The sequence below is a fragment of the Artemia franciscana genome, chromosome 5, assembly GCF_032884065.1.
Source record: "Artemia franciscana chromosome 5, ASM3288406v1, whole genome shotgun sequence".
NCBI classification, from domain to species: domain Eukaryota; kingdom Metazoa; phylum Arthropoda; class Branchiopoda; order Anostraca; family Artemiidae; genus Artemia; species Artemia franciscana.
The window spans coordinates 23418339-23437759 of record NC_088867.1 but is presented as its reverse complement, the minus strand read 5'-3'; the positions used below and the strand labels follow the sequence as shown (position 1 = coordinate 23437759).

General features: G+C 34.7%; 1 protein-coding gene across 1 annotated transcript in view; it reads right to left on the bottom strand.

Moving 5' to 3' along the window:
• Positions 1-19421, bottom strand: part of LOC136027128 (protein unc-79 homolog) — a gene marked incomplete in the record, with an annotated part of 218865 nt that overhangs the window by 149468 nt on the left and 49976 nt on the right. Inside the window, 3 exon segments of the mRNA XM_065704088.1 lie at positions 4004-4145; positions 9724-9971; positions 14205-14419. Of these exon segments, the coding sequence (XP_065560160.1) occupies positions 4004-4145; positions 9724-9971; positions 14205-14419 (605 nt within the window).

Here is a 19421-nt window from a genome sequence, read left to right as displayed (position 1 = left end):
ACATTTTCGTTTGCAATGTTTGTCAGGTGCGATTTTTTCTGTTTCTTGATCCGTGCCTTTTTCTTTAGCTGTTCAGATCAAGTTGTCATCTTGTGTAAGTTTGCATGCGTCATCCATACTAAAATGGCATAATCAGCTCTCTATTCTCTAGTTTTTAGCCATAGGGCGGCAAATCAGCAATATCGGTTGAACTAAGAAATTCAGTCGTGAATACAATTCCTCCTTCCTGCTTAAACTTTACAAAAACTAAAACAACACGTTCCTAATTCAATTGTAATTTTATGAAATATAAAATAACGCACAGCATAATTACCGTGCTATTCTTTAGTTTTCAGTCACATTTTCTTTTGCAATTCAATTTGCAGTTCTTTAGCTGTTCAGATTTATTTGTCATCTTGTATAATGTTGCACGTTTCATGGATACTAAATATTAGTTCCTCCTTCCTGTTTACAAATCACAGACTAATACACGCTAAACTAATCCGTCCCTTTATTCCATTTGTAATTATTCTTTATCTTCTAACCACTCACACACGCTAAACTAACACGTTCCTTCAACATATTGCGATTTTGCTTTGTCTTCAAACCGCCAATTTTGTTTTGCAACAATTTTTTTCACAATTCAATATGATTTTTTTTTCTTGCTCCGTGCCTTTTTCTTTAGCTGTTTGGAGATAGAAGCCAAGCAACATTAAGAATCACAATAAGTCCCAGAAGAAAACAAATCTTACAAAATGGATGATTCCTTGATGCATTGACAGGAACGGGAAATTGAATTCACGCTAGAGTTCCTCAATTCAATTGAAACTACTGATTTGACACCACATTACTTACAAATAAAGAATAACGTGATGATTATGCTAACACCTATGTAAAGAATCAAAAATATATAAAAAACCTACCGCGTGCCGAATGCCAGGTCCCAGGAGAGTCACTGGCTCCCGGTAAATTTTTCTTGGACGAATCATTCCACCGATGCATTGACAGGAACGGGAAATTGAATTCACGCTAGAGTTCCTCAATTCAATTGAAACTACTGATTTGACACCACATTACTTACAAATAAAGAATAACGTGATGATTATGCTAACACCTATGTAAAGAATCAAAAATATATAAAAAACCTACCGCGTGCCGAATGCCAGGTCCCAGGAGAGTCACTGGCTCCCGGTAAATTTTTCTTGGACGAATCATTCCACCCAGGGTATTATCCCGGCCACATTTTTGATAGAAACTCTTAAAACTGTTTTGTAAGAAAAAGAAGAAGAGAAAACACCATACAGTGCTCCTCTTTCCGTCCAACTACAATTGATACTCCATTTTACAGGTTTTGCTCAGAATTTGCTTGAAGTTGAAAGGTCTCTGACCTCATCTTCGGCATGGCTCTATGATTTGACGATTCTTGTGTTTAAGTAGCACATGATCAAAGCCCTTCTTGACTTCCAAATCTTTGATAAAAATAAGGTAACTCTTGATTTTGTCATAGTAATTGCATAGTTGATGATGTTTTGTTATTTTCACACTTTTTCAAAAATTGGTGGTTCATTTGCTGTGTCCCGGTTTTGAAACGCACAACGTTTCAGAATTCTTGACGTCATCATTGGCACAATTCTATGATTTCAATCTTACTGAAAAACAATTTGTCACTATTTGGTCTGATATAAGTTAGGGAGGAAGACTTACTGAAAAAAAAATTGCTTTTATTTTATGGTTTCTTTTGTCCTTGGAATTTCCTTGGAATGTATATTTTACGGGGGAGGGAGGGAGTCTTCTGTAAAACTCCTCTTGGAAGCCAAAATTTGATAGAATTATTTTCTACAACAGTGCATTGCACTCCCATCCGAAGGCAGAGAATCAAGAGATCGATCCCTGCGGTATGCAGACCTTTGTCAGCATGGGACAATTTTTTTTAAGAGTGTTTATATTTCTTCCAAACTTAGAGTTTCGATTTCTATTCCCATAGGTTGTCTTTCCAACCGGCAGAGTTTCACAGCACCATTATGTATTAACTCGATGCAAAAGCATCCATCTCCCAGCTCAATGCAAACCGAAACTTATTCCAAGCCCCTTACAAAACCAAACTACGTCTAAGGCATGAAAACTTGCAGCATCACTGTGTAAGGAAAAGAGAGAGACGAAATTTTTGTTTTCTAAAAATGGAGCCCTACATAAGGCCAATAAATTTATTTTTCAAGATAGCTTGTTAGTAAAATCATTTAGTCCTAGGGCAAATGAGGCCCGAAAGTCTAAACAGTTTTTTCAAGTTTGGAGGACAGGCCTCTCTCCCAAAGATGCATGGGCCCAAATAATGACAAAAAGAATTTTTCAGAAAGATACGAAACTACTTTTGCCCGAGTCCTTGAGAAAAGGGAACTATAGTCCAAAAAACAAATCTTGATTCTCTAAAATATGGGACACAAAAAAAAGCAATATCTGAAGAAAAATTACCAATACATTTTAATAGAAGAATTATAAAAAATAGTTTTTCTCTCTCTGTCTTGAAACTTTGAGGTTATTTGAACAGGGACAATGAGACTTCACTAGAGAGAAACATTTCAAAGAAAAACTTTTTTTTTAATGATTCATGGAGTCTATTTTTTTCAAAACCTTTTTATCTACTGAGAGAAAAAGAATCTCTATTTACATAAAAATTTGCCAAAAAAATAGCATTCATTTAATAAAATACACCAGCACTTACAACAAGATTGGACATTAAAATGCTCTTTTAATTAATAGTAGATTGACATAATTCTATATACAAGGTTGTTTTACCGAACATGGGTCAGGATTGTGCAGATCTCCAATCCAAGTAGCTAAAAGTCTCCCTTCCCACTCACTACGAAATTTGAAGTAAAAACATCATTAAGACATAGTTTCACGAAACTGCAACACATCCAACACTTTTACTTGGTATTCAAATTTTACCTGACCATAAATTTGTTTAACTTACATAGAGATTTCGAGACTTAGCTCCATTTAATTGAGATTTAATTGACATCCAAAATTTTAGCTCTTAATCAGAAAAGTCGAAAAAACCTATAATAATATTCCTAAAACTAACCCATAATAGCACTTTGTCAATTAAATAACAAACAGAAACTAATTTGGAAGCGTTTTAGAAAGAGTTAAGAAAAAATAAAGAGCAATATTAGCACCTAAAACCAGCAGGATTAATATCAGCCAATAATCAAAACTTAGAACAAACAGAAATCAAAAAGAATAATCAAGACAAACTGGAAAAGCTAGAAATTTTTCTAAAATAAAAGCAGGCTACAGCCTGCTTAAACTTTATAAATACCGGAGAATCATTTGGTCTTTACAGAAAACATATTTTGATCATTTTTTGCTTTATCAGTATAGTATTGAAAAATGTAGGGGATTGCGAAAAACTTCTAGCAATACTTCCTTTTGTGCCTGATTATTTTCGATTGAGCAAGATTTAACTTGAGATACGCATTAGTTTTGAATATTTTTTGTTTCATGCTTCAATTCTACTTCAGGGCTGAACATTTTGTCGGTCAAATTATTGATGAGCTAAAGTAGCCTAATTCAAATCCGATCTTTGCCTTTTCCAACTTGATATTCAGACTCAGTGCTAGTATAACCCTATTTAAATTGACAATCTTCCCGTCTTCCAATATAATATTCAGATTCCAGTGCTAAATGCTTTGGAAAATAAAGCCCGACTTCGCTATAAATTCCCCCTGAAAACATTCTCCCAAAGTTCCAGCAGGAAAAATAGCTGCGACAACTTTAAAGCATTCACAGAGTAGATCAGAGCAAAAATCAAAGGTCGATAAATAATAAAAAGACTGCGGTTGATCTAAAAGTTGTTAAAAAATAATGTAAAGGAGCGATTCAAGATCAAAAACGTAGGTCGGGTCAACCTTAGTCAAGAACCCCTCTGTTTACTTAAACATAAGAGAAAATCCACTATAGACTATCCGCTAACACCAAGCCATTTCCATTATTTCCTGTGCAGACAATCTCAGCAAAAAGTTACCATGAGCCTCCTATTCTCGCATAATCTGGTGCCTGGGGTAAAAGACATGTCATAACAAGGTTTTGATGTGTTTCCAATAGCTTCAACACCCAATCATGAAGAATCTCAGACTTCAGTTTTTCAAGCAAACTTCCAACTTGATCTAAAAAAAAATCTATAATAAATTTACCAAAACAAGCGCAAGAGTAGCAAATGTATTTGTTATAATTTTTAAGGGTGCGGGTATTTCCAGGAGTATTAAAAAGGAAGTATTTCCCTGGGATCGCCAAAAACGGAATTTTAGTCAAACATTTTACGCGGATGGTTTTGAAGGAATGGGTAGAAATCGCATTAAGGGGGAAGAATATTTCAGATATAAAGAAATTTTGAATAGGTTTATTAATCTAAACATGGCACAAATACCGATCCATCTATACTACAGATAGCCAATGTACAGCATTAATGTCTATAATTGCTTCTATTATAAACTTCTTACATCGAGAAAAAAAAGAACTCAAAAACCAATATCTAACAATAGAAAAGTGTGTATCAGCCGTACAATCAAAAGCTAAGTTTTATGGTTGAGTTAATTGATACTGTGATAATGTGTACATATGTTTTGTCAGTTCTGATAAAAATAACAATAACAAAAGGCAGCAAAAAGCCATAAATACACATATTTTTTGTAACTTCTGCCAACATTAACAATAATTATCAGCAGCAGCAATATACTTGGAGCCCAAACATCTTCACATAGTCCTCCTGCACTATTTCTTCAAATATAGACCCCCCCCCAACCCCGTTCGTTTCTCTATGTTTGCAAGATTATGCCAAACCAGTACTCTATTGAAATAGAAAACTACCGCATAAAAAAAAGTGGTGTTTTAGGATCCATTATTTATACTGCAGAAAGTAACAGCAACAGATCGCAATATCCTTTCATCCGCCACAATTTCGACAGCTTTTGTTAACAGTTAAAAATTCTTTGAAAATGATACTAAAAAATGAATTTTATTTTAGAAAATAGAAAGTAAATAAACAACGTAAAGAAACAACAAACCAACTTTTTCGAGCAATTCACTGATTTCGCCGGCCCTAATGTCCATAACAAGTCAGTACAGAGAGCCCAGTACCCACCTGGCATGCAGCAGGCGAAGCAGGGGGCACTGAGTACACGGCAGACTTCTATATATTGATTCTCAGTCATACTCGCTTTCTCGCTGCCGCTTTTAATTCTCGCTGCTGCTTATCTTCTAACCACACATCTTTTGTTATTGCTGCGGCATATATTTTAGCCACATATTTCTTCGTTCTTCCCTTTCATTTCTAATTCGTTCTACTCCTTGTTGTAGCATGTCTTGTTACCGCGTATTCCTTTGATCTGCCCTTTTGTTTTGACTTATTTTAATTCTTGGTGCCGATTTTCTTCAAACCGAATATTTCTCTGTTCTTCGCTTTTGTTTTTGAATCATTGTAATTGTAGCTGCCGCAAGTAATCTGACTATTGGCTATATTTCTTGGTTCTCCATTTTCGTTTATAATTACTTTTCAAAGCTAGATTTGTTTTAATACCCTTTGCATTAGCTCCTCGGATTGGTCAGATACGGTCAGATCAGATTGGTCTTGTCACGTTTAATGGTCTAGGCTCTTCATTTATCCTGTAGGCGTTAAAATTACTGTTTTTACTTGGTCTACTTACTCTGGGCATTATGAAACTACTTAAAACGCCTTTTGCAAATAGACTAATTACGCTTGGTATTTTATTCTTAGCTATGATCTTTTGGTAAGGAACATATAAAAACGATACATTCACTCTTGGGGGGAAGGGGGATGATTTAACTTATTCTCTTGAAATGTACTCGTAAATATGACGTCGACCATATGATTTTTTTTTGTCAATCATTTGTTTCTTGTGTAATTTTGCCTGCATCATAGACACTGAAAACGACACGATCACTACTAAGGCAAGTATGACGTAAGTATTATTTTCGAATGTACTCATAAGTATGACGTCACTGACCCGAATCTTTTTTCAAAAATTAAGGCTTTTAGCGAATTTTCTGAAATTTCTGACCTGTATAGATTGACTTTTTAGGCCAGACAATCCTAGGATGCCAATTCTCCCGAAAAATGTGGAGCAATTTTCAAGAAAAATAGATAGATAAGTACAACAATACATACACAATTATTGATTGTTTAAAGAGATAAAACATCAAACTTAAACTGTATATAAAGACTTTAGTATTATTCTAAATGAAGTCAAAAGAAAGGAAAATGTCAAGTTGTGGTTAAAATGTTATAATCATAACATTACAAAGACAGCTTCATTTCGGAGTACTCAGCAAAATGCAGATGAACGGTTCATTTTAGAGCAGAAAGAAAGACGTTATCTAGACTGAACTCAATTTGATAGTCAACCCAGTTCCTAGAATGCCTTGTTTTTACACCCTAAGACGTCTTAAAGCATTTTACATTTCCACTATGCAGAAATTCTATATTGTTATGCTTTTTCAGTAAAATATTGGTTTTGCATAATCCTTCAAACACAAGGAAACACCATCGACCGGTTAGTTTACACTAGTTTTACAGATACAGATAGTACAGGGTGCAATCATTTTCATGTCAACTTCCCTCTGGAGTTCCATAAAAAAATATATGGAACTCCAAAAAATATTCGTCTGCTAAGTTAATTTTGGCTCGGTTTCGGTTTCTTTTTTTTAAACTTATAAGACTTTATTCAGATGTCACTTAACTTATTAAACACTTATTCAGATATATCACTGTGAAAGCTTGAAAAAAAACTACAGTGGACAAGACAAACCTTGTTGCTATTTGTTGGGTTTTTTTCAATAATCTGAATCCAATTCAATTCAATGCAGAAAGTTGGGGTTATTAAACTTATTCTATGTTTTATATTATGTCTGAAGCACGACTTAGAAGCATTTCCTGAAGTGTAACGATTCATATAGGCTTCCAATAGGCTTTATGGCCCTTCTTCCACCATCTAATTGTTAACAAACAATATTAGCCAGCAGATATCTGTTAGCTCACAGGAACAAAATTTTTAGCTACCATAAATTTTTAGCTAAGTTCAGAAAGGTATTAATTGGGTGTGAAATCTAACAAGGTCTAAAAATAAAAACAAGCTAACAAAGGTAGTCTGTCCCTGAAGACGTTTATCAGAAACCAATGAGTCAACTGGGACATTTTATCTGTCTTGGAGTCTCTAAAAATATTCAAAGCATAGAACCCGTTCAAATGGCATCGGATTTACCTCATGCATGAAGAATCTTTTTAGAAAAAGATTTATGAAATAAAGCAATTGATTGCATCATTTCATACTTGAATCCAATACTCGTCGTTGCGCGTGTTGTGGGTGAGAAACAGCCGACATGCACCAATATTATGTTCCTATGACCAGTCACAGGTATAGTTAGATATAGATTAACTCCCTCCAACTAGGAAATTGGAGTTCAACCAATGAACAAAACAAAAATTATATATCCGTGAATCAGAGAAGTTTAGTGAAAAATGACCTTGCAAAATTAAATGTTGTTTCATACCTTCAATAGATTCGCGCAAAGGAATGAGGCACATGCGGCAGAAATGCAGCAATAAAACAAGTTAAACCAATGAGTCATTCGGGACATTTTATCTGTCTTGGAGTCTCTAAAAATGTTCAAAGCATAAAACCCAGTCAAATCACATCCTGCTTAGGCGTATTACTAATTTTTAAAGATTGCACTTTACATTCTCCCATAATTTAACCCAGCATCGATCCAAGTTTGTTACTATCTTAGATGAAAAGACAAAAAAATAACGCGTGAAAATGAAACTCTTGGTAATTTTCCTAGCTAAAAAAAAAATTCTTTACAAAGGCGGGAAAACGCCTAATAATAAAATCAGCAATAGAAATTTACATTGTGAAAGGACAGGGGCAATATTTCGGGAAGGACAATATTTTAGAGAAGGGGATTTGGCCAGGGATAAACTCTATTCATAGCTTTTACACACTTTTCTATAGTAAATAACGACGAAGATCCCACTACTGTTCCATAACAAACAAAGAAAAATTCAGTGAATATTTCGGCCCTATATCCAAGGGCCGTCCTCTGCACAACACAGGAATAAATAAAAAAAGAAACTTACATTAAAATGCGAACTTTAACACCAAAAATTTTTTTTTAAAGTTTAAAACAGCCCTATCATTACTTCAACTAAGTTCAATCAGGAATGATAGATAAAATGAGGTAAGATGATAAAATTCATTATAACGAAAAAACGTGAAGTGTTCCGACATTGGAATTATCAACAGTATACTTTTCATTTCAATTTGATGTGACGTATGAGAGGTTTCAAGGTCGTCTTAAAAATTCTCAAAATGCTCGTTTCATAATTATAAAATGTTGTTCACTCGAATCAGAAAAAAATCAGATATCTATAAAATAATGGTAAAATAGAAACATATGTCCTAGTTTGTTTTTAACCTCATTCTTTAAGCCAAATCAAACCCATTTGAATCCAGTTCATTAGTAAGTGTTTCACTATTTTCTAGATTGCGATTATTGCCACAACCATAACAATAAAACTATATTTCAGCTCAGACACTAAAGGTTCTGACTTCAGGACGGGCAAAAATAATAGCCCTAGGCAAGAATAATCACCAGCTGTTTATGCTGTAGCTTCATGTTCATCAATCCGGCCAGAGGAAAACAACATGAACAAAAAAGAAAAAAACTCAACCGTTGCTCTCGTAGCAAAATTACACCATACGTTTTTTCCATTTTTTTTTTCTTCATACGAATGTATTTTAAGACCGTTTAAACCTTAAGAAGTAATTAATTATTTTCTTATTATTATTATTTAGGACATCTATAATTAAATCTAATATTTGAAACGTCAGACTTGGGCTAAGAAAACCAAAAGGTGTTCATAAAAATTATATATATGTATGCATAACGAAATCAATACGAACTAACGAAAAGAGATTAAATTCCTTACGACAGGTGGTTTCGAACGTCAAACCCTACAAATACAGAGCGCGTCCCTATCCAATACACCGTCATAAGGTAATTATATATATGAATTAAGCAGCTGGAGGTTTTTGAAGATGGTACAGGCCCAGGACATTCACTTATAAACCAACAATGACGTAGATCAGAAACCATTGAATGACTTTCATTTTCTTCCATTTAAAAAAAAAGTGTATTTTACGTGCTTTGATTTTGGACCATTTTTTTCTTTTTTTTCTTTTTTTTACAGACATAGTTATTAAACTTAAATAAAAAGTTGGTTTCTAATTTTACTTATCATTCCAGATCAGATAATGCTATAGAAACACGGAAACAGTCCAAGAGATTCAAGACTACCCAGATAGATTATCAAAGTGGTCTTTTCGTGGGTTCTTTAACCCTATGGAGAGCTCATATGCGTTTGGTGAATTAAAAGCTAACATTATTCAGAGACTGGTTGAGACTTCAAGCAATCTAAAACATTTAATTTAGACTAAGGAAAAAGCCCTGGCAGCAGAAAAATTTCTTGCAATTATGAGGTGATAAATCATTTTTACTACCACGCCCTCTCTTATAGCCTAACAAATACCACCATATGTGCCACGCATGCCACATGCCACTCTTGTATCACATTACGTCTCTTGTTTTGTGTTCTCAGTCAATTTGTTACATGAATCACTCAACAGACAAACTATGAAGAAAAGAATACCAGTAATAAGAATAACTGACCATCAGTCAGGTAAGCCGTTGCTTGATACCATTGAAAAAGCATTCCAACGATTCTTCCGAGTGCCCTTTGTGGTGCCTGAATCGTAGGTGGCACAATGCTTACTAGAAGCCAAACACCATATCTGCTTATAAGTCGTCTTTCATCCAAAGGCAGCCAATCAATTCTTTCACTTTCGGGAGGGATGATGATGTTACTTTGAGGATTATTAGGTTTTTCTGATGGATGTAGCTGAGCCTCTCCAAGCAGACTGAAAGGAATAGAGACATCAGCAAGCAGACATGGACGAATAAACACATTTTGGGGGAATAGGAAAAATTGGAGAGAACGCTACAGTAGAAGAAAAGATAGATGTTATGAAACGTTTAAAAATCTATTGGGGTACTTTGATATATTATAATGTACCGCACCCTTGTATATTTCAATCACCACATACACTCTCTGCATTTGGCAAATTTTTGCAAAATTTAAGGTGTGTATCAAAGCTAATAGCATAAATCAGTTTCAAGTGATGTAAACAGGCATAATCATACAAATTCTCAATATGTTGCTAAAAAGACATTGCATACGGATTAACTTCTTTTTTAGATCTATGTATTATCAGTGTTTCATATTTATAGCAAACTGCCTCCTTTTTACATTAGGTGAATCAGCACACATCAGAAATTTATTCTAACCTTTTCTACACATTAGTCATATTTTTTTCGCAAAAGAAGAAGTTAAAAACAAATTACTTCCATCTCCAGAGAGGTCAGTATTTCATACGACAGTGCGCCTGCAACGAACGTGATATTTGCAGTCAAGTTTTTTTTTACTCCTAAAACAAATGAATCTCAATTTACACGACCGTCTGCCAAAATCAACGAGGATATCGAGATTTCCAGGAAGATCCAGATGTTTGGGGGAATGATCATTGCAGAAAAATAATCCTGAACTTGAACAACAAACTTGTAACAAATTGTGATGTCGTAACGGCATAAACAGAATTTTTTTTGGGGAGGGTGGGGGGAATCTAAAGAAATATTATTTTTGCGTTTTGATTACATTCACTTTGTAAATTTACCTAATTGCAGCACTATTTTGCTTTATCGTATCAACTTCTTGACTGACGAATTCAGATGCTTCGAACTGGGCGAATAAGAAGTTTGAGAAACACTTACCCCAGGGATAGGAAACATGAAATTAGGTGATATAGTATTTATTTACTCGGGCAGGAAGGATGGGGTACCTAGGCAGAAAGTAGGACTCATTATGAATAAAGAAGCTGATAAGTTTTGTTTAGGTCAGAAAGGTATTAATAATAGGATGCTAGAGGCCCATTTTGAGACTAAAAAGTGCAGGGTATTAGTCATAGTAGTATACGCCCCTGTAGAACCGACTAATGAAGATAGTAGTGACTCAGACGAGCTTTGCTCATCAGTTTCAGAAACAAATAGACAGGGTTCTAGGTAGAGGTGTGATGTTTTCATTGGGACATTTTAATGCGCAGGTCGGAAGAAATAGGGAATCCTAGCCTATTCTAAGTATCCTATCCTAGATGAATTTGGTAAAGGAAAAGAAAACAGTAATGATTACAGACTGCTAAAATTTTGTTAGCATAACAATCAAGCATAACAATACTTATACGTTAGCATAGCAATACGGTGTTTGGCCGTAAAATGGCCCATAAGTTAAGATGGTACCACATGATGGTAAGACAGCAAACCTTATTGATTATGCCATTGTAAACAGAAAATTGGCTGGATCAATTCAAGATACTAGGGTGTATAGGAGTGCTGTTATTGATGTTAAAAGTAAAGATCATCATCTAGTAGTGTCTACGGTTAATTTAAAGCTGAAATTCCGAAAGAGAGTAACTACCTTTCAGGAAGCTATGACGTTGGTAGACTCTAGAATAAGAATCTGAGAGAAATTATCTAGGAATAGTTGAATACTAAACTGTAGAGTTTAAAATTTGATAATGTAAAAGATCGATGGAATAATTTTAGGAAAATAGTTTGTGAAGTCGCTGATGTCGCCTAAAGGATAAAAGTTAGAAACGCAGCTAAGAAAATTAGTACAAATAATTTGAGTTTAATAGAGAGTAGGGGCTTGTACGAGAATTATTTGAGTGATAGATCATTTGAAAATAAGAGGATTGTAAAGAAAGTGGAGAAACCAGTCCTGTGGTGGCGCAGTGGGTTTGACCTTAGCTTGGTAATACGGGACCCAGAGATCGAATCATGCTGCAGCAATGCACTGCAGGGCCAACGCAGGGACCTTAGTAGTCAAGAAACGTCGTTAATCTGATACAATACAATACAAGTGGAGAAACAATTAAAATATGAACTAAGAAGGCATACAGTGGAGGCTATGGATAAAGTTTCTGAAGATCTGGAAGATGCAGTCGGACTATGTAACAGTGAAATATTGTACTGGCGTGTTACAAAATTGAGAAAGAATAGTGAATCTGAAACGGGGCAACAAGTAGTGAAGGGAAATAATTTAAGAGAGATGAGCAGAATACTTTGAGAATATGTTAAACAATGATAAAGGAAAAGACATGGGAAAAAAATAAAAAGATTTATGGCACTTTTGATGTGAAGGGAGATTTATTTTGCGAGGAAGAATTATTGACGGTACTAAAAGGGTTAAAAAAAATAATTAGGCCCCAGGTACTGATAGTGTGCTAAATGAGTTTCCTAAACATGGCGGTTACGAAGTTAGAGCTAAGTTACTGAAGATTATGAAAATGATTTTTGAAAAGGTGGAAGTACCTAGCGATTTTAGGAAAACTCTAAATGAAAAATGGTAAAAAGGAAAACTGGAAGTAAACCCGTCTATAAGAAAGTTGATAAGAATCAGTGTGGCAATTACAAAGGCAATATCTTGATTTCTGCAGGAAGAAAATAACTAATTACGATGATACGTTTGAGACTTAGTAATGCCGTAGATAAAGTTTTGAGACAAGAATAGTGTGGTTTTAGGAAGGAGCAGGAATATGTTGACCAAATTTTCACTCTTAGATTGATAATTGAGAAGTTCCTGAGTCATCAGACCCCTTTTGTCGTCAGTTTTATAGATTGTGCCCAGGCAATTAATTCAGCTGATAAAACAAGCTTTTGCGAAGGTCCTATCCTTGTATGGTATACTAGATGGATTTATTAAAGTGATAAGTGCTATGTACGAGAATAGCATTGCTGCGGTAAAAGTTGGAAATGAGGCTAACAGCTGGTTTCGGAATTAATCAGAAGTTAAAATGAGTTGCGTTCAATCCCTATGTATATGAATCCGTTTGAAAGACAGCAGACTTATTCTGATTAGCACTAAATTTAAGCAGGACTTTGTTAATGCGATCAAGGTTCTATTGGAGGAGGGATTCATTTGTGGCTAAATACATCAAGAAATACCATAAACCATTTAAATATTACTGAAGCGATATGAAATTCAGAATTTCGACGGTAGACGAGTTTGAGGCAAATGTATAAATGCATAATCGCCCCTACGACCAAAATAGACTTAAAACAGCAATTTTTTAACCAAGATAGAGTTAAGTCAAGAAAAAATGTTTCGAATTGGAAGAATTAGATCGTTTGATATCGTCCCTTTTCCTTGTCATTGTCATCTAAACCCAAAGAACGGTCCCCACTAAAATCGGGATTTTGGTACCAAGGTTCGTGCTCCTTTCGATCTAAAATTGGGATACCAGCTTGTTCGCCCGGGTACCCTTCAAAATCAGTAAACGCAATAGATGGCATTGAAAGTGCCCCTTATATACAAGGAAGAGCTTCCATCGACTGCTACTGCCAAAAAGAGATGTTTAATACTTATGATATTACATTTTTGGTTCGCAAGGGGGGGGGGGGGTAGCAGGTAATACAACAACAAAGATTTGTCTCCTATTTTCCTATCTTTGTCGATTGACTAATGTTCTCACAGAACAGATCTTTTAGCAAATAATGATCCTAATAGCTACACTTAAACACGGAGGCTCTATAAGGCAATCTAAATTGTTTTGTTGAAGTCGAATTAACAATTGCTATCCCTGTTTTGAAATGGATTTAAGTTCCTTGAGTGTCAAAATTAAAGCAAGGTATCAAGCTCCTACGCCACTTTTAGACCCAAAAGATCTTAACCCGGTAACAAAGCCAACTAACCGTCAAACACTTGCCCAGGTACTATTAAAGAGCTCACTTGGACATTTCAGTTATTTTTTCCCTTTTACTCTTTCGTTTTCTGACTGTCTTTTTATAATTAATCATATTTCATTGCGTTTCTTTTTTTCTTTTTGTAACTCATCTTCTTTAAAACTATTTTTGGCATTGTCAGCCTTTAAATAAAATTAATATTGATATTGGCATTAATAGAAAGGGCTTATGAAAAAAAAGTTGGAACCTAAAAAGGTTTGGCTGTCTTTGAAATAGATTTTATTTTGAAATGAAATTGAATTTGTTTTATAAAACAAAAAAATCTTACCCCTTCCAAATACAATATCTTTTCTTACCTGACAACGCATTCGATAACATACGACTGGGTTTCTGGGTCTAAATCCCAAACACTTGGCAACACTGTATGCACAACATGGTCAGCCCCTCTTCTATCATTGTGACGAATATTATGGCATTGGAGACAATACCTCAATGGTCTGTTCGTATTGTACAGGGCACATTCCGGAGAAAAACAAGTAAAAAGAGCTAGCTTCTCTGTGGAGCGACAATTCTGAAAAAAAAAAATGTTTCTAGTAATCTTTATTCCTTTAATTATCTTGAGGAGCATTCAGACAAAGGACTTCCCATGAGGTCAGGGCCTCATCTGATAAAGTATATCGTTCTTTTTTATAACAAAAAAGAGGTATGTAATTCCAGAAAGCAAATCGGTGGTGTCCGCGATAAACAGATCATATCAAATTCGACTCAGTGGTCACATTTATATGTGTAGATGAAATGGTAAATCGTGTAAGGATTCATTCAATAAATTGATTGAGTAAAGACAAGACAAGTGATACTGTTAAAATATTTGGTTCTTCATTAAAATAGGCATTAGTTTTGTAGAAGCTAGTCTCAAATTCAAGAAACAAGTTATTAAATTCACTAACTCCATAGGATCTACTTATAAGATGTCATAAAATTAAATGTTTAATTTTAAAAAAGACTTAAATTTTTAAATTAAAGATTTAACTTTGATTTGATTTTTAATCTAAGGTTTCTAAACTAAATTTAATTTTTAAACTAAATTTATTTTTAAATTAGATTAAAATTAGAAAAAATGATTTTGAAATGATCAAATTCTTTTCATCAATTTTCAGTTTCTTTTAGTATTTCTATCTCAATGCATTCAAAACCATAGTGCTTAAATTTTCCTTTTCAGCGAATTCAAACTGACATTCTTTTTGTTTCGTTTCCTTCAGGTGCATACTAGGAAAAATCGTAAATAAAAATTTTGATTGAATCGCAAAGACAAGCCCTATGTTAACATCAAACAGCAAAAAGTCTTGGCTAAAACATCATAGACGGCTAAAACATTGACGGTTAAAAAAGGCATCAAAGAAAAGACCAAAAGTAAACATTCTACTGCCAAAACATTCTGCAGAGGCACTGAACTACCTCCCTCTCGTTTATATCGCTACACAGGGTCGTTGGTTTCCCTCTTTTTCACCAGCATTATTTTTCCTCTTTTTCTTTGTAACCAAATCATCCCTTTGGCTTTGTTGCACACTTAATTCCATTCTATTTGTTACAAATCACAAAACCCCAGACAGACCTATACCAACTAGATTTTAAGCAGCTTATTTTCTACCTAAAATGATCCCAAATGTATTGATACAGCACCTTCACTTTCTTATTAGCTAATAATAATAAATAGAGATATTGTTGAATTTAACTGAAAATTTAATGAAAATGAAACAGCGAGAAAAAATCGAAAAACATTGGCCCTACCTAAGTATGAGGTACAATGAGATTAGCATGCTCGTGACCTGCCTGATTACTCCAAGGGAGCCTTGGAGTATATTTTTGCCGAAAACTTCCATGATAATGCATCAAATTTAAAATTCAAATATCCCTGAAAAACCATTTCCATTCTCAGGACAATACTTTACGTAATACTCTAGAGAATATCTAGCCGCAGAATTGGTTAATATTAACGGATATTATTTGTTTGCAGTTATAAATCATATTTTGGAAGATTAACCAATTATGTACTATTACACCTGGACATTAATAATTATTGATATAAAAAAAACTTTTCAACAAGAAAAGTTTTTTTAAAGAAAAGGAAAGAGCTCTATTAAGCCAAGAATGAGCAAGAAAAAAGTCAAATAATCTTCCAAGCATAAAACTACCACAAACCACTATCAATAAATAAAAGAAACTCAAACCGAACAAAATTACGACAAAAAATCAAGTTAAAATCAAAGGCTTTGATGATTTTTGATTGATCAAAATAAGAAAGGCGAAAACATTTCAAACGTATCTTATTTTAGTAAAGCACAAATTGTGTTCTGGTCTTGAGAAGGCACAGGGATTATCAGCCCTACTCGTATTAATTTCTGCTCGTTTTGAGTTTGACTCGGCTATTTATCATAATTTCTGTTCGTTTTGAGTTTCATTTACTCATTGATATTGATTTGTGGTAATTTTACGCTTGGAAAATTATTTGACTTTATTTTTGCTCATTCTTGGCTAAATGGAGCTCTTTACTTTTCTTTGATAAACGTGTTTTGTTGAAAAAGCTTTTGATATTAATTTCTATTCGTCTTTTGTTGAGATAGTCTTTTTCATGGAAAAAATAATACTGTATATCTTTTCAGTTTTTTTCTATAATAATCCATAGTATGGGTTGCTATTTGTATGTTGGAGAAACTTTTTCAACAATTTTTAATCCTGACACAAACAGTACCCTTTTTTTTATTTAAATTGCAAGAGCAGAAGTAGCAATAGTAGTACCCCCAAAAGTTTCAACTTAATACCCGCAATCGTTCTCGAAATATTGCTGAGGTGTCTTATTGGCAACCATAAACACAATGCCTTTTAATTTATTATAAAGCAACACTTAGCTGTAAAGCGTAGTGGGTCAATTGCATAATTGTGGGGTTTGACATGCCTGATATCCCTAAGGACATAGTTGCTGGACCGTTCTACTATGCCGAACAAAACGACTGTCTCAAAACTTTGACTGGGTGAGTTTAGAAAATGAATGGGCTTGAGAGAGTCCAATCTCTTGTTACTCTTAAAAAGGACACCAGGCACTCGCACTGTAATTGGAGCGGAAGGGGGAGGACTTCTTCCTTCATATATCTTGTAAAAAAATTTTAAACAATTAAAACAAATTGAAAATATTTTAAATGTATTTTGCTTTCAGTAAAGTACAAATTTTTGCTCGTTTTGAGTTTGGCTCGGTTATTTATTGTATGATTTAAATAAACAAAATACAGATAAAATGTTTTGACTTTTTCATCTTTAATAAATTAAAAATTCTGAAAACTTTAAGAAATATTTATCAGTATACGTATATTAAACTGACAATCGGCAGCCATTTTTTTCAGTAAAGTACAAATTACGTTCTGGTCTTGAGAATATATGAGGGCTGTCAAAGACATAATTTCCAGACCTTTTTAGTACACTAAACAAAATGGCTATTTCAAAATTCTAATTAGATGTATTTTGGGAATATTTTGGGAAAAAATTTCGATTAGATACGATTTGGGAACTGATGGACATAGAGGGGGGTTTGTTGCCCTCCAATCACTTTTGACTAATAAAAAGGATACTGGTCTTTTCAATTTCCAATTGAATGAGCCTTTTCCGAAGTTTTACGACAACAAATGGTCCTCTCAAAATTTCCATCAGATGAATTTCGGGAAAATAAAAGGCTTAGGGGGCGTGGGGGGGGCTTACCCACCCTCCGATAACTCTGAATCTTAAAAAGGGCACAATAACTTCGAATAACCAAATCAACGACCCCTCTCTGAAGTTTATATGATCATCCATTTCTATATATACCTTATATGCCCCAAGGACATAATTTACAACCCTTGCCCTGCAGAATTTGGGGGGAGGGGGTTCGTCATCTTCAAAGACATAATTCCGGTCCTTTCAATTACGTTGAACAAAGTAGATATCTCAATATTTTGATTGGATGTGTTTGGGGAAATGGTGGGCGTGAGAGGGGTTTGTTGCCCTCCAATCATTTTCGACTATTAAAAATACCCTAGCCCTTTCAATTTTCGATCGAGTGGTCTCTTTTCGAAGTTTCTACGATGACAAGTGGCCATCTCAAAATTTCATTCACATACATTTCGGGAAGATACGAGGTGAGTGTGTGTATTTGAGGGGGGGTTATCCACCCTCCGATCACTCTGAATCTCAAAAAGGGCTCTAAAATTTCTGACTAGCAAGGGCGAATATATATATATATATATATATATATATATATATATATATATATATATATATATATATATATATATATATATATATATATATATATATATATATATATATATATATATATATATATATATATATATATATATATATATATGCTTTATATGCCCCAAGGGCATAACTTACAACCCTTGTCCAGAGGGTTAAGGGGGGGGGGTGAATGTGTTTTGGAAAACGATGGGTTTGGGAGAGGGATTTGTTGCCCTCCAATCACTTTTGGCCATTAAGAAGAACATTAGTTCTTTCAATTTCCAATCGAATGAGCCCCTTTCAAAGTTTCTGCGACAACTACTTCGATATGAAGTGCCCTGTCTAAACACCCCCCCCCCCCACAAAAAAAAATACATTGTGCCCACATCACTCTTCACTTAGGCAGCGCTGCCTATGGTAAAACTACACTAGTAACAAACTATACATCCAGGGCCGAATTTAATTCTTTGGGTACCCTAGGCATAAGCGTCTTGGTACCCCTAGGCTCAAGCAATTTTTTCAGCGAGATTTACGGAGAATTTGTCAAAAATTCGGGGATAGCAAAAGTGCTGATCAGAAGACAGCTGATGAGTGATGAGCCTAAAGTAATACACGAGTTCTCGGTGATACCGAGCTCTCAGCTTCCATCCTAGGGAGACATCTGACATTTTATAACCAGCTACGGAATTCCTGTGTTGTTTTAACCCTCGAAAGGTAAGCTTCTCAAAACGTAGTGAAGATGGAAGCTTTAGTAAAAATTACTACTTGAATAAACATTGTCTTCTAAAACTCATCCTTTAAATATATTTTAAGAGTAAGTGGCAATTATCAAAATCAGATTTTCACAAAAATGTCTTAAACGGCAAAAAAGATCGGTGTAATTTCTTGGTGTGTAATTTCGTGGTATGCATGACTTCAAATGTTGTTCACCGCAGAACATCTTTTTGCAGTGGTTGCAAATATTGGCTGTCATTCGGCGAATGCACGCCGGACAAAGTCTGCAGGTCGTTCCTTTCCCTTCCATAGATGTCATTAAAGGCATTTCACCTGTCAGCTCCATTGTTCGACTGATATCTGATCGAGCACTGCTAAGTTAAGTTTTCTAAACGAAAGACCATATACGGCTGAGCCAACTCTTTGAACAGAGCATTCACGAAAGCCTTTCGTGAATGTGATTTTCCGCCAGATTTGGAGATAGAGAAGGAGTAGATGACATAACTGTTGATGCACTCGATGTTGATCAGCCCATAAAACATGCACAAGGCCCACCTGTTGGTCTTCCGAGCGACTGACATTGAACTACACAG